At 45.4% G+C, this 16582-nt stretch overlaps 1 protein-coding gene across 2 annotated transcripts in view; it reads left to right on the forward strand.

The window, feature by feature from the left end:
- The window catches only part of GRIPAP1 (GRIP1 associated protein 1), a 195825-nt gene that overhangs the window by 50070 nt on the left and 129173 nt on the right, over positions 1–16582 (forward strand). For both annotated transcript variants that reach the window (XM_073599789.1, XM_073599790.1), the window contains 3 exons: positions 5179–5313; positions 10471–10566; positions 12427–12639. In XM_073599789.1, coding sequence (XP_073455890.1) covers positions 5179–5313; positions 10471–10566; positions 12427–12639 — 444 coding nt within the window. The remainder of the gene's footprint in view (positions 1–5178; positions 5314–10470; positions 10567–12426; positions 12640–16582) is intronic.

Here is a 16582-nt window from a genome sequence, read left to right on the forward strand (position 1 = left end):
TCAACATGGGGGGGTGCTTTGGGGGAGGGGGGCGCCCTGCGGGGCCCCCCACCCCAAAGCACCTTGTCCCCATGTTGATGAGGACAAGGGCCTCTTCCCGACAACCCTGGCCGTTGGTTGTCGGGGTCTGCGGGCGGGGGGCTTATCGGAATCCGGGAGCCCCCTTTGATAAGAGGGCCCCCAGATCCCGCCCCCCCACCCTATGTGAATGAGTATGGGGTACATGGTACCCCTACCCATTCACCTAGGGAAAAAGTGTCAATAATAAAACACACTACACAGGTTTTTAAAATAATTTATTAAACAGCTCCGGGGGGGGGGTCTTCCTCCGGCTTCGGGGGTTCCTCCGGTTCCTCTTCTCCCGGCGTCCGGTTGGTTCTTCTCCGCTCTCTTCTCCCGGTGTTCCAGTTCTTCGGCCGGCTCCTCTGCTGTCTTCAGGTAGCTCTCTTGCCAGCAGAGGTCCGGGCTTCTGGGCTTCTGGGCTTCTTGGCTTCTTCCCTCTTCTCTTCTCCAGATGTTGACACGACGCTCTCTCCGGCTGGACTGCTCTCTGAGGGCTCAGTTGTGACTTATATAGGCGGAGACCCCGCCCCCTAATGATGTCACAGTCCCTGGGCATGCTGGGACTGTGGTCACCGGGCGATGTTGACCACGCCCCCTAAAACGTCACAGTCCCAGCGTGCCCAGGGACTGTGACATCATTAGGGGGCGGGGTCTCCGCCTATATAAGTCACAACGGAGCCCTCAGAGAGCAGTCCAGCCGGAGAGAGCGTCGTGTCAACATCTGGAGAAGAGAAGAGGGAAGAAGCCAAGAAGCCCAGAAGCCCAGAAGCCCGGACCTCTGCTGGCAAGAGAGCTACCTGAAGACAGCAGAGGAGCCGGCCGAAGAACTGGAACACCGGGAGAAGAGAGCGGAGAAGAGGAACCGGAGGAACCCCCGAATCCGGAGGAAGACCCCCCCGGAGCTGTTTAATAAATTATTTTAAAAACCTGTGTAGTGTGTTTTATCATTGACACTTTTTCCCTAGGTGAATGGGTAGGGGTACCATGTACCCCATACTCATTCACATAGGGTGGGGGGGCGGGATCTGGGGGCCCTCTTATCAAAGGGGGCTCCCGGATTCCGATAAGCCCCCGCCCGCAGACCCCGACAACCAACGGCCAGGGGACAAGGTGCTTTGGGGTGGGGGCCCCCGCAGGGCGCCCCCCTCCCCCAAAGCACCCCCCATGTTGAGGGCATGCGGCCTGGTACGGTTTAGGAGGGGGGGGCGCTCGCTCGTCCCCACCCCCTTTCCTGACCGGCCGGGCTGCATGCCCGGATCGGGGTCTGGTATGGATCTTTGGGGGAACCCCACGCCGTTTTTTTCGGCGTAGGGGGTTCCCCTTTATAATCTATACCAGACCTAAGGGCCTGGTATGCCCCGCGAAGGGGCTCGCAAGGTGTCAATCTTGTCGATAAAAGCGGCAAGATTGATTTCCTTTTCTAGTCCCGTCGCACATGAGTCACGTTCAAAATGAACGGACTTGTCCGTGTGTGGGCAAGTCCGTTCATTCTGAAAGTCCGCCGTACCTCCGGCGAAAGTCCGTCGGAAAGACGGGCGGACTTAGCCCGCCGGAAAAGTCCGGTCGTGTGTGGGCAAGTCCGTCCGTTTTAAAGTCCGGCGCACCTGGCGGACAAAGTCCGTCAGAAAGTGTGCCGGACCAAGTCCGCCGGAAAGTCCGACCGTGTGTACGTAGCATAACACGTGCCCATTTTTTCTGCTTTCAACACATCAACTTCACTTTCTGCCTAATATACCCAACCAACTTTCAGATACCTTTGTAACAAGATAATCAATGTTATTCACTTTACCTGTCAGTGGTCATAATGTTATGGCTAATCAGTGTATATGGTCTCTAACTGCTTTTTACAGATGCAAAATTGTGAATTGTAACGCCTTATTGAATCCACCTATCCTCCTTAACTGAATAACTTTACCAATGGTATTTATAGAGACCGTCTGTGAGGATCTAAAATCTAAACTTCAGGCAAACAGCTAAATACACAGATGAAATGCAAAGGGGACTGTTTTATATTCCAAAGGACTTGTATTTCTGTTTATCCTGTTCCAAAATTTACACAGCTTTGCCATGCAGCACAGTCTTATCTCGCAGAGCATAACACCTGATTTTTCTTTGCTGTAGTTCAGTAATACTTACAGGTCTTGTTCCTCCTCCATACAGTGACTGGACCGTGAAAGGAGAAGTGGCAAGCTAATGTGCTCCTTTCTCTGTGTTTTCTACAATCAGAATGCCCTTCACACTGCAGTACAATTGATTGGCTATTTGTGCTGTTTCTCCTTCTTCCAGTCTACGCTCTGCTATACAGGAACTGCAAGGGCTATTACCAAGTAAAATTTGGGTACTTACACTGCTTGCATTAAATAAACACATTTAAAGCGGGGCTCCTTCAGAAAGAATTAAAAGTCAGCAGCTACAAATACTGTAGCTGCTGACTTTTTTAATATTAGGACACTTACCTGTCCACAAATTCAGCGGTGTCTTCACCCAAACTGATTTTACAATGGGCTCTCGGGTGCTGCCGTCGCCATATCGTTTAAAGGGAAAGCGGCTGTGAAGTCTTGTGGCTTCACAGCCAGTTCCCTACTGCGCATGCGCTAAGCTCGCTGCGCTTTGTGAATGGGCCGGCGGCGGGTGAAGGAGGAGGGGGGCCGGACTTCCGGCTGTGTTTGTACCCCCCTTCCCCCAAAAAGGTGCCAAATGTAGCAGCGGAGGGGGGGGGGGGCAAACAAGCAGAGCTTCCCCTTTTGAGTGAAGCTCTGCTTTAAGTCTGCAGTAATGATTACAGAGCTGCACTAATCCTCTGTATTTTATGTGTCTGGAGTTCAGATTTATATACTCCTAGAGCGTGTTAGCTGATTTTTGATTGAGTACGAAAATCTTCTTGTTATATTGAGAAATTATGGCGCTTGTCAGAAGGAAGCATTTTCATGCTTTTTAATGGGACCAGAGTTCTTCTTTAAGGCTGTATAACAACAAAACAATATACAAAGAAGTCATATTAATCTACTGTTACCTCTTATTCACATCTATGCATTTGAAAACCTGTAGAAATCATCATTGTCTTTTTTTTTTTTTTGTCTTCTTCATATCACTCTCTACTATTTTGTTATCTGTTATGCTGTTTTATCTTGTTCATTTTATATAAGTATGACCTCGGTGGTATGGATGTGTCATTGCCATCATCCCATATACATATGTAGAAAAATATAATACCTCTTAAGGGATTTTTAAGGCAATGGATTTAGAGTTTTTTGTTTTTAAATAAAATTCAATTTTATTTTAATCGTTCAAAGTTAAAAAATGTAAATTTTATACAAAAAGCATTTACATCAATAGACATATTAAAGTTCAAGACATAAAGGTAATTCTGCATGTACATCCAATAATGGTTGTGGTATAGAATTTACATATAGAAAATTTGTATAAAGAAGAGAGTGATGTATCACACTACCCAATGCGTTTCAACGTTTATATCTTAACAGAGAGAAGTCTTCTTCAGGGAAAATACATCACAATCTAAAAAGTCAAAAGTCATACTGTTACAATTTATACACATATGCACCATTTATATCTCCTGCGTTGGTTAAATTCTCATGTGACTTACGTCCTCCCAGGGCATCCCGGGTTGAGTGTATTGCATGCCGGGGGCCAGAGACACCCCACACCAGGTGGCCTGGACTGTCCTATAACTCTACAAGACGGCTGGATATATAATCAATGTTCCCAACATTCGGCGTCCTCAGCCTCAGAAAATTGATGGCTGATGAATATCCTGATCATTAATAATAATTATTAAAGAGTACTGGACATTTCACATAACATTTTCCCCTCCACTCAAAAGTGCATGAAAGCACACTTTTTTTCTTTAGTTTTAAGATAGAGAATGGGAGAACCCTCTGTATATTTGTTTGTTTTTTTTTTTGCTGGCTGTTTCCCATTTGGTAGATTTGCCTTCACTTTTTGTCCTGAGAACACAACAGGAAGTCAGAATAAATCTCTCCACAATAAGGAGAAACACCCAGTAAGTTGTCAGCAAAACATGTGTCCCCATTGGAAGATTTCCTTTCAATTCTTGTTAGGTTACAGTTGTCACAGATCACATTCTGAGCCAGTGACAGTGGGCAACAGGACAAACAGAGGATGACTCTCACGGTAATACAAAATCTGACCAGGGTTTTAACCCATTCCACTCTATCTAATCTACTACCACCCCAAAAAAAAGTTTTAGCCATGGATACAGATTAAGATGTATCTTTGCTCATATTGAGTTATTGATTACTGTAATAATGTAAGCTGCAGCGTGCAGTACTTGAGTTGGGCTACATGTGGATACCTGGTAAACAGACTAATCACCAGTGATAAGAAAAATAATAAAAGTAGATGTTTACCAGAGTAAAGCACTGGTGTGAATGGGGCCTCATTTGCCTCATTTTAATTTTGTCATTAAAGTGGTTGTAACCCTAAAAAAAAAAAAAAAAAAGTAGCTCCTGTTCCCTTATAGCAGGTTAAACAGCGCAACCCTTGTGCTGTCTAACCTGTCCCTCTGTGAGCTGTAAAAAATCTGGTTGATCCTGCCTATTCCTGTGTCCTCCTTGGTGTGCTGAGCCCTGATTACCATGGTCAGTTCACGCACCTCCGTCATCCGCTGATCTCCTCTCTCCCTCTGCCTCCCTGCCTGTCAGATCGTGTATGTGTCGGTGTCGCCTCTGCCCCCCCTTCTGCCTAAAAGCAAAGCCTGTAAATATCTATTTTCAGATATTTTTAGGCCGGTCACATGACTCCTGGCCGCTCTCCTCCCCCATCTAAGTGCTACAGCGGGAGAGGCCAGCATGGTGGTCACGTGACCTCCCAGGCTGATGTCAGAGGGAGATCTTGGCCCCTCCCACTGTTGCTTGTAGATCAGAGGAATAGAGCTGCCGGTAGTCACGTGACTGGCCTGGAGATATCTGAAAAAAGGTGTTTAGAGGCTTTGTTTTCAACAAACACTTACACTGTGTGTTATAGCTGCATAAAAGAGAGGGGCTGGCGGTGAATGGTTTTGTAAGGTTACAACCACTTTAATGGTACAGAGGGAACTCGGCGAATATTGGTTATGAACTTTTTCTCTGTGTGCAGATTCAGACATCGAGGACTCAGGAGCTGAGTTTACTGCGGGACCAGAATGCAGCACTGTCGGCAGAGATCCAGCAGCAGCAAAATGACAAGGAAGCTCTGCTGCAGCAAAGGGATGATTTGAAAACACAGCTGACGGTAGGATGTTTTTTGGGACAAATTCTGCATTATTAAAGCTTGCTTTGTGCTAGCTGTACATAACCTTGCGCTTTCCAGCTGTGAAAGTACAAGTCCCACTGTGAGGCTAGTAAGTGATTGAGCCAATCGGCATCCTAATGTGAGATTGGTTATTGGGTGGAACCATATATAGCAGCAATATAAAGCAGGACTCAAACAGCTGCAATCAGCTGTCCTGGGTAAAAATGGAAAGCAAAACGTTCTAAGGCTATTTAAAATATTCAGCATTTTATTCAGTGTTCCCAGGATAGCAGCCTCATTTCTACAAGCAGTTCCAGCAACTGCAAGGCTACTGTTTTACACAGAAGATACAGCTGATCAACGCTGTTTGGAAAGGGAGACCATACTCTGGAATTAGATAAAACATGTCACCAGCACACCTAGGAACTTACTGCAAAGCTCAAACATTTGATCAAATATCAATGAGATACACTATATTACCAAAAGTATTGGGACACCTGCTTTTACATGCACATGAACTTTAATGGCATCCCAGTCTTAGTCCGTAGGGTTCAATATTGAGTTGGCCCACTCTTTGCCGCTATAACAGCTTCAACTCTTCTGGGAAGGCTGTCCACAAGGTTTAGGAGTGTTTGACCATTCTTCCAGAAGTGCATTTGTGAGGGCACTCATGTGGACGAGAAGGCCTGGCTTGCAGTCTCCGCTCTAATTAATCCTAAAGGTGTTCTATCGGGTTGAGGTCAGGACTCTGTGCAGGCCACTCAAGTTCCTCCACCCCAAACTCGCTCATCCATGACTTTATGGACCTTTCTTTGTGCACTGGTCCAAATAATTTGGTGGATGGGGGATTATAGTGTGGGGTTGTTTTTCAGGGGTTGGGCTTGGCCCCTTGGTTCCAATGAAGGGAACTCTTAAGGCGCCAGCATACCAAGACATTTTGAACAATTTCATGCTCCCATAAAGACATGGATGAGTATTAAAAAAAAAAAAAAAAAAAAACAATAAAAGCGTTTGTATAAAGACATGGATGAGTGAGTTTGGGGCGGAGGAACCTTGACCGGCCTGCACAGAGTCCTGACCTCAACCCGATAGAACACCTTTGGGATGAATTAGAGCGGAGACTGCGAGCAATTCTAATATCATTCTTAGTGTTTTTTACATCCCTGACTTGCAGATACTACAGCTTTGTTGTTGTTTTGCATCTTTTTTGTATTGTAATATATCACGAATCACATAGACTTATGCTGCCCATTCATTGAGGTTTTAGATAATCCATGTTCACTCTAAGGCTCAATGCACACTAGCATTTTTTTAAGCTCCTAGAAGCTGTTATTAGCATGCACACTACTTTAGACTATTGGCTTCAGCGTCTAGGAGCAGAAAAAAAAAATGTTTTTGTAGGGTTTCTTGGAGCGTTTTTCCAATAGAAATAGCATTTTTTGTGCCCCCACCTTTAATGCAAAAACGCTAATAAAATGCTAGCGCTCCTAAACGCTGCTGAAATGCTACTGCAAAAAGCTATTACCAGTGTTTTTTATCCAGCAATTTTTCCAGCATTTTTTTTTTTTTTTAGCTTGGAAAAAAAAAAGCTAGTGTGCATGGAGTCTAATTGTTTAATTGATAGCATGTTGTAAATGACTGTTCAATGCAACACTAGTTATAGATTTCTTTTTAATGCCGAAAGTCAGTTGTAAAGTCGAAATCTGCAGTGAAAATGATCATCTTGTGCTGAAATCTCTTGATTTGTTTAACAATTTGGTGCTTCTTGTAAGTTAAAATGAATACAAATAATGCAGGGATAATCCAGCTCATACTTGATCGTTTGCCAAAATGTTTGTACATTTCCAACCCACACAATCATATGAAACATGACTGAATATTGGTAAATAACAATTGGTGTTTGCTAGATTAGGTTGTAATATGCAAATGATTGGTAGATTGAATAATCAGTTTGATATTTTATGGCCAGAGTAACAAAATGTGAGCCAAGTACAGTAATTGTTGCTTGTGGAGATCTTTGTAATAAGTGTACAAAACTGCACTATGAAGCGAGAAGACTATCTCTTGCCATACTGTTAAAGCCCAACTCCATCAATTTTTTTTTTTTTTGGGGGGGGGTTAGAATTTCTTCCCCCGACACATTATTTCACGCCTCTTCCCTGTGACACCAATGACAAAAAATTTAGGGGGGGGGGGGTTCTCACAGGGACAGAAAAGCACAGACTGCAATACATTGTCAGAAGTTCTAACCCTTCCCCGTCCTGCTGAAAATTAAGTGTTTTTTGTGTGTCTTTGGGAGATTTCCCATCATTTTCTGTCCCAATCAGCCTCTTTTGATTCCCTGCACAGCTGCCCTCAGACTGGGAAAACAATGGCCTGTGCTAGCAGCCAATCAGACTTTGCTGCAGCGCACATTTGTAAGGGGATTTAACGTGCTGTTATGTAATAAACCTGTCCTATCGATCTATTTAGGTCATTGTCTAATGCGTGAATGTATTGAATTTTTTTTACATATGCATATAAGTAACAGATATGTAGTTTTGAATACATTCTGGCTGCACTGGGCAATATAGGAGATGTGGGATTGTCACCTAGCCATGTGGATAACCTTTGCAGAGGGGAAGTTAGTGCTCTGGAGGTACATAGACTAATGGATGGAGCAGAAGAGATCTGCATTCCGATAGAACTTCAATGATTGGATGTGGCTTAGGATATATAACTTTATCACTGACAGTGTTGGTGTAAGGAGACCTAGAGGCAGCTGGCCTAAGATGAGATGGCGATCCCTTCACTGCTGCATCAGGCAGAAATACAGTAAGTTGAAGTGGATTGGACTAGAGGGTGATTAGTAATAAATGAAGGCCAAGCACTGCATGAAAGCAGAGGGCAAACGACTAATCCTGAGATGGTTTTGCTGTCTAGTAGGGGTAACTGAGTGAACAGAATTACAATTGTTTTGGCAAGCGGAACAGTTCTCCCCGGTGTGTGCTAAAGTGTTCTTTTAATCATTTTCTTAAAGTGACACTAAGCAGTGTCCTTATTCTCCCCAAAAATGTAATTGCAGCTTACCTATCATTAGATGTGGCTGCATTCATTTTTATTTTTTTTTTACGCTTTTTTTTTTTCCCCTCTGTTTTCACCTGGTGATCTGGCCAGTAACATACATCTAGTATTTGGGTGCCTACGCTCTAGATGAAGGAGCAACAGAGACACCTTTGGACAACAGCATTGTCCACACGTACACCCGAGCGGAATTTCCGACCAGAAAGTCCGATGGGAGCTCTTCATGGTATATTCCGATCCTGTGTATGCCTCTGTTGAAAATTCAGACGGACTTTGAGGACATGTTCTATATTTTTCCTACTGAACAAATTACTATTGGGAAAAAATGCTCGTCTGTATGCTGTTCCGACACACCAAAAAACGACGCATGCTCTGAAGCAAGTACGAGATGGAAGCTACTGGCTATTGAACTTCCGTTTTCTAGTACGTCACCGCGTTATAGATGGTCAGAATTTGGTGTGACCGTATGTATGCAAGACAGCTTGAGCGGAACTCCGTCGTAAAAACCTTCAGAGTTTATTCTGACGGCAAAACCGGTCGTGTGTACAGGGCATTAGATGCACTGCAGACTTCTATAACCAAAACAAAACTCCAACTTACACTTTATAAGCAGTTATAGCAACTGTTTTGTTCCTTTCAGCATAAAGGTTTTTCATAAATAAAACCTGACTATTGTAAGCACCTCTGATAGTGTCTCAACCCTCTAACTGCTATATCTGCAGAACTGCTTATTCATTTGAAGCAGAATATTCCATGGTTGCAGGAAAGAAATTCACACGATTCCCCCCTAGACACAGTTAGTGCTGACAGAGGAATCCCTCCTGCCAAGTAATTGTCTGCTCCTGACCAGGGAAGCCATCCCCACTGGGAGAAGTCTGTGAATATTGCTTGCGGCTATAGCAGCTGCTAGCGATAATTGCACATGAATCTGGCAGCCTTGTTGTACCCAAGTGGATTAATCAACTTGTTACATTCAGCCTGCCCACACACGGTTCAAACCATCTATGGCCGGTGTTCTGCCAAATTCTCCATCCACGTCACTTCCGGTGACTCTCCAGCAGCAGTAATTGCAGCTTTCAAAGAATTGCCTGTTTTCACAGAACATTGGCAGTGTATACACTACCGTACAACACAAGTTGGCTGTTTTGACAAAACACCGGCTAAGGAGTTAAAAAAATGTTGCTACCTTGGAGGTAGCCATGTTGTTGGTTACTGGCGGGCAGACTAACAATCTCCACTTATTATATCATGTACCGTAGTGTATGCGCTGCCGTTGTTCTGTGAAAACAGGCAAGTCGTAGAAGAGACGTGGATATTTTGGCGAGTTGGCTGTTTTGGCAGAACACCGGCCTTACTGGCAGGATCACCAGGTGAAAATAAAAGGAAGTAATCTTAAAAAAAGAAAACTAAAGCAGCCGTCACATCTAAGAATTGGTAAGCTGTAATATAATGTTTTCTGTTAGATTTAATACCTCTTTAATGGCCCTGTAATCAATTTTTTAAAAATGATTTCATACTGTGTTTTCTGCCTCCTTTCAACCCAATCCCCAAGCTCCTGAACCTCTCCTTTTACCCCTCTGTACTGTTTGGAATAGACAGTTAAGTAGTACACATTATTATTGCTTGTGTATCTAGGGAGTGAGAAAGAGAGGGTTGCTATGTTCCTACATACAGTGGAACCATGGAGCGCAAACATCCTCTAACAGGAAGTCAGATCACAGCAGCGAAAAAAAAAGGGATTTGGAGGAGGCTTAAGCCAGCCATAGATGAATCAAATCTCAGCCGGTTCAGCAGGGTCCAGCAAAGATTCGATCCATTTATGTGCAAGCTGATTGTACCCACGTCAATCCATCGGGAGAACGCAGTAGCTCCGCGGGAGGTATTGCCCTATCAACACTGACTGTTGATGGAGAAATCAAGCCATTTTCTTTCCTGCAACTCGTAGTTACAGGAAAGAAAATCACATCATCTATGGCCTGCTTTAGTGCAATACAAGATCGTTTTTTTAGTTAAGAACACATAATTGCATGAGTTTGGTGATTTACCATACTGACTGTATGGTAAACATTCTTTAACTATGTTCCCTTTCAACAGGAGGCCAACCGGGCACATGGCCGTCTCCTGGAGCAACTGCAGGAGCAGAAACAGGAAATTCAGCAGCTACAGCAGGATCTGGATGAAGCGAGAAAGGTACGGAGTTCCTAAAAGGGAACCTATATTTTCATTGAGTGAACAATTTCAGTTGTTGCCGTTTCCCTTTTTGGGAAAAAAAAACGTGTTCCAAGGAAAATCTGCTGCATGATAAACCACCTAGACAATGTATTGATTTCAAGCTGTCTTATCAGACTGATAACCTTGCACTGAGAGAAAGCAAGGCTAGCTATACACACAGAGATTTCTCTTGTTGAGCTTGCGGGCTGAATGAGAGGAATCTGTTTAGTTCCTCCATCCGTGCTAAACAGTATTAAAACAAAGCGGGGCCATATCTTGGCAGGTTCAGCAGGGACCAGCCCAGATATGAACCATCTATGGGCAGGCTGATTGTACCCAAGGCAATCCATCAATTGACTTGGTTACAACCCGCATGTCGGATTTTTGCATGTGATTATTGACAGTGACTATAGCCACTAGCAATAATCACTGTATGTGAACACAATAGCTCTGCGGGAGGTATTCCCCGATCAACACAGTGTTGATGGGGGAATCAAACGATTTTCTTTCCTGCAATCCATGGTTGCAGGAAAGAAATTCACATAATCTATGGTCGGCTTACAGCTTAAGGCAAATCTTTCCTTTTTTTCATTTTGGATAGAGTAAAGAGGGCAGTTATAACCCCAATAAGGTTTACTTTTGCCATTTGTATCCCATTGGGGACTTTTTTCTTCACTTCCTGTCCCACAGACAAAACAGGAAGTGAGAGAATATCTCTAAAATGAGGGAATTTCTGGTTGTCACCAGGGTCACCATAACTAGTGTCCCCATTGGAAGACATCCCCACTATTATGTTCTGGGGAAACGCCAAAATGTGGTAATTTCTTTTACTTTCAAGGATGATGGTAAACAGGACTATTAGAGAGGGTGAATTTCCCTAACAGGGGCACAGACAAGACCGCAAGAAAGAAACCTGACAGGTGTCCTTATCCTTCTCCACTCTATCCAAAAATTGCCTTTTAGATATAGTTTATGAAGGAATCCCTGCTCCCAGCTATTGAATTTAGTCAGTTGTGACCCCTGTGGCTGCTCGAATACCTGAACAGTGACTGCAACTGGTAGGATGCATTGACTGTTCTGCCGCCAATTTTTCATTTAAAGCTTGTGTAGCTGGGTGCTGCTGCTGTTGCCACCTGTAGCTGGAATTTCAGCCAGTTCAGCATGAATTGGCTGAAATTAGAGCTGTGTATGACCAGCTTAGCAGTGCGCACAATCACTGCAAGACACTACTAACACGAAGGCATTTCTATATCAACTGTGATGGCTGTCTTCATCTACATACAACATAACATAACTAACTTTAAAGTAGAAGTCCACCCTAACACAAAAATCCCTGCATCTATAGACATCCACAATCTAATGCTAACCTATCTAGCCCTGTAAAGAAGAAATCAGTATACATACTGTACCTTTTTGAAGCCGATCAGCCGGATTTGCTGTGGAGGCGGGTGCAGAGGACAACAGAAGCCCCATAGTAAATCTATGGGTGACGCCAATCCCCATTAATTTCACAGCCGTCGTCGGCTGTGTCCTCTGCAGAGCTTCCAACACTGGAGACCAGATCGAATCGGCTTCAGAAAAGGTATGTATACTGATTTCTTCTTTACAGGGATAATTTTAGATAGGTTAGTGTTAGATCGTGGATGTCTGTAGATGCAGGGATTTTAGTGTTAGGGTGGACTTACACTTTAGATGCTAAAAAAATACATTTAAAAAAATTCACAACAAGCTGATCTGTTTTCTGTATTTTGCAGTGGAAATAAAAACTTTTACTTTCTTTTTAATAATTTTCTTGGCCTGCTTTCTATCATAGCTTACCCATTCTTTATCATTCTGTAGAGCGCTGATAAGAGAAAAGGCATGCTGGATGAAATGGCTATTGAGATGCAGCAGGAGAAGGCTCGGCACAAGGAAGAAGTGGGGAATATTAAGCTCCAGCATGAGAAGGAGGTCCTGAGTATTCGAGCCAAATATGAGAAGGAACTGAGGGAGCTTCACGAAGAGAAAAACCGTGGAGAGGAGGACCTGAGGGGACAACTGAGAGATGAGAAGGTAAGTTGGCAGAGGTAAAGGCAGCAAAGTTTACAATGTTTATCATCAGATTTACAGTTTTATGGCTCTTCTTAACCACTTGCCAACTGCCCTATAGAAGTTTTACTGCTACATGGAGGCCGCGCTGCGCAGGATCAAGTGTATATATATGTGATCCTGCATTTCCGGATATCTGAAGCGAGTGTGCACCACCGGCGGCTCGCTCCCGCTGTGTTTCTACACAGCACAAACTGATCAGCGGGTCCTACGGACCCCATATCTGTTGGCACCCGCTGATCGTTCTGCACACAGGCAGAATGGGAACCAGCCTATGTAAACGAGGTAGATCACCGTTCTGTCAGTAATGGCAAAGTAGGGACACAAATCTATTCTTTCCCCTAGTAAAAACACCTCCCACACAGTAGTAAAACACCGGCTAGGCACACAGGTAACCCTTTGATTGCCCCTGATGTTAACCCCTTCCCAGCCAGTGTCATTAGTTCAGTGACAGTGCATATTTTTTTTGCACTGATCACTGTATTAGCATCACTGGTCGCCAAAAAAGTGTTAAACGTGTCGATGTCCAATTTGTGCACAAGGCATGGAGATGGATGGATGGCTAAGCTGTGCACTCACTGAGCTGCTTGGTGTGAGACTCACCCAGCCCTGACCTGGTCTCATCCAGGACTTGACCTGGTATTAGGCTTAGGTTCACAGCTGAGCCATCCATCTCCATCCTTTGTGCATACAGGACCAGCTATAAAAACCTACTACAGCAGCATCAGGTGGACTGAGTTTTTACATTGGCAGGTTGAGTGGCTGGCATTGGCTGCAAACAGTGTGCTGACTGCCAGATCCCTGCTACTGTCGCGCAGCGTCTGCTATTCTAATTCCTGGAGCCTGTGTTCTTTGGAGACAGGCCTATACCAGGTAAAGTCCCCGGGAGCGTTGAAGACTGGAAGAGTCTTGTATACCAAGTAATTCAGGTGTGCAGCCAAGCCAGCCATCCGGCATGATCCCTTGTGCACATAGGTCTGGCAATACAAGCAGCAGGTGAGCATCTGATGGATCAGATTCTGCTGGGTGAACTTGGATACTCACAGACTCTGGAAATGGAAAGGCTCTGTGTGGTGAGCTATTCCTTGCATAGGACGAGCTGCCCAGATGTGCCTGACCGTTACTGGGAAATCTATTGCAGGGATTAGGAAGGAGACCCTAAGTGATGACAAAACCATATCAGGTGAATTTTGTGCTTGCTCTGGTGAGTGCATAGTGGTGGTGGAATCGGTGCACTTGTGGACACTTTGCAATATTACATCAGTTCATATGGTGTGATATTTATATATGTAAACCTTTTTATAGGATTGTTGGAGCACTACACTCTTTTTCCCTCCCTGTCTTTCAGGACAGCCACAATGAGAGACATTGGCTCCTCCCCTTCCTTAGGAAACACCAGCCAATACATTTTCACTTCCCCTGCTGGACTTCAGTTGTTTGTGTTTCCTCCGGTGGGGAGACGCTGTGTTTCTTTTTTTTTTTTTTTGGACCAGGCCTGGCAGTCAGGGAGGCTGTGGCTATTTGAAGCCCTGTAAGGGAGGCAGGGGCTCTCCCAGGGACGTGGTGCGGTACATACCCTCCACACAGTTCGCCCCCCCAGCTTCACAGAGCATGGGAGGAAGATCCAGGGGCTCACCATCGCATCCACAGGGTTGCAGCAAGGAGGCAGCTCCGCTTTCCCTGTACATGGGTGCAGGCCGCAATTGGAACCAGACGGGACGGGCGGCGGGTGACGCCATTTTAGGCGGAGGGCAGATGCTTCCCTTTAACCCGCGACTTCTGGGTTGGCGGGGCTGATAGTAGGCCGGGGGCAGTCTGGAGAGGAGTCGGGAACAAGGCACAGGTAACGTGAGACTCCACAAGCAGCAACCACTGGCGCAGGTCATGTCTGAAGCAGATGCCCACACAGTGCACAGCGATGCTAGCTACAGCCACTCTAAGGTAAGAGCACCCTGGGGAAGGGTCCTCTCTAGGATTTCCCCCTCCACGAATTGTTCCTGGTAGTGGGGGGGGGGGCCCTCTGGGTGGTCGGGGGGGGTTGGGGGAGGTTCAGGTCCTTGCTAAAAGGGTCTAGTACACATCCCAGGGTTGTATCCTATTTGAAAAGGTGATGTTATTTATTTTTTGTATTTATTTTAGAAAGCTGCTGAAAAGTCAAGATCCTCACATAGCTCTAAGACAAAGATCACACATTTTTGTAGTGAAAAAACCCTCAGGAAAATAGAGATTGATCCTGAACTTAAGACCCATAAACCAGTCAATTTCCTACAAGAGGTTCCGTATGGAATTGATCTTTAGAGTCAGAGCCTTGCTACCGCAGAACTGTACATGGTGTCACTAGATCTCAAGGACGCCTACTTCCACATCCCTATCACAGAAGCTTTCCAGAAGTTTCTCCATCTAGCGGTGAACACAGAAGGAGAAACAATCCATCTACAGTTTCAAGCACTTCCATTCGGACTATCCTTGTCACCCCGAAAATTCACAAAGGTCATGGCCTTTTTTTTGACTCAAAGGAGTCTCAATTATTGCATATCAGGACGACCTGCTCCTCTTTGCAGTATCTCCAGAACAGCTAACCAGAAATCTGGATCTGACAAAGGAAACCCTGACAGGGCTGGGGTGGCTGCTGAACCTAGAGAAGTCCAGTTTGATTCCATCTCAGCGCATTACCTACCTAGGGTACCTGCAGTAGCCTCTCTCCAAAACAACCAGCAGGTCTCTATAAGGTCAGCAATGTCAACTCTGGGTCTGCTAACGTCAACTATCCCAGCAGTTCAGTGGGCAGGTCTACATTTTCGACCCCCTTCAAGCCTTTGTCCTAAAAGTGTGGGATCACAGCCAGGAGTTGTTAGACACCATACTATGCGTTCCTCAGGTAAAAGATCCCTCTGGTGGTGGAGGAAAATGGTAAACCTGTAGCAGGGGCGTCTGTGGCTCATCCCGGTCTCCAGGGTGGTAACCACAGACGCAAGCGGCAAAGACTGGGGTGCACATTTGGGAACCCTACTGGCACAGGGCACTTGGAGAGATGAGGAGCTCAAAAGGTCATCCAATTGGAAGGAACTAAAAACCGTCGGGTTGGCACTCAAGGCCTTCAGGAGGGAACCTCAGGGCCACCACATTCAAGTGCGCTCAGACAACTCCTTGGTCGACGCTTATGTAAACAAGCAAGGCAGCACGAGGAGCTGAATCCTGTTAGCCCTAGCAGCAGAAGTCCTGAGCTGGGCTGAGGCCAATGCACTCTCCCTATTGGCAGTGTTTCTAAGAGGGGAAAAGAAATGTGGTGGCGGACTTTCTCAGCAGAAAGCAACTGAGAGATTGGGTCCTCAACCAGGAAGTTTTCAGCCTTATATCTAAAAGATGGGGACCCCCGGAGGACCTCTTCGCGTCAAGGGACAACTCAAAAACCCCCTGGTTTTTTTTCACTAAACAGGTGGGAAAACGCACTAGGGGTAGATGCGCTAATGCAGAGCTGGCGTTTCAAAAGATGCTATGCCTTCCCGCCCCCGGTCTTGCTCCCGGCTGTGCTGAGAAAATTTCAGACAGAGAACACCTCTCTGATCTTGGTGGCACCACATTGGCCCAAAAGGACTTGGTTCTCAATCCTCAAACGTTTAGCAGTAGAACCTCCTTGGTTCCTCCCACTTCGGGAGGATCTCCTTTCACAGGGCCCAGTCCTCTGTCCCCAAGTACACCGTTGGAACTTAGCAGCCTGGCTACTGAGGAAGCGGTATTAAAAACCAGGGGGTTTTCAGAAAGGCTGGTAGCCATTCTCCTCAATAGCAGAAAGAAGGAGATGCGCCAGATCTACAAAAAGGTCTGGGTTCGCTTTAACGAATGGTGCATAGGAAACTCCTTCAAGGTGCAGAGCCCCATAGCAGTTTTGGAGTTTTTGCAGTGCGGG

This window comes from Aquarana catesbeiana, linkage group LG09, assembly GCF_042186555.1.
Source record: "Aquarana catesbeiana isolate 2022-GZ linkage group LG09, ASM4218655v1, whole genome shotgun sequence".
NCBI lineage: Eukaryota > Metazoa > Chordata > Amphibia > Anura > Ranidae > Aquarana > Aquarana catesbeiana.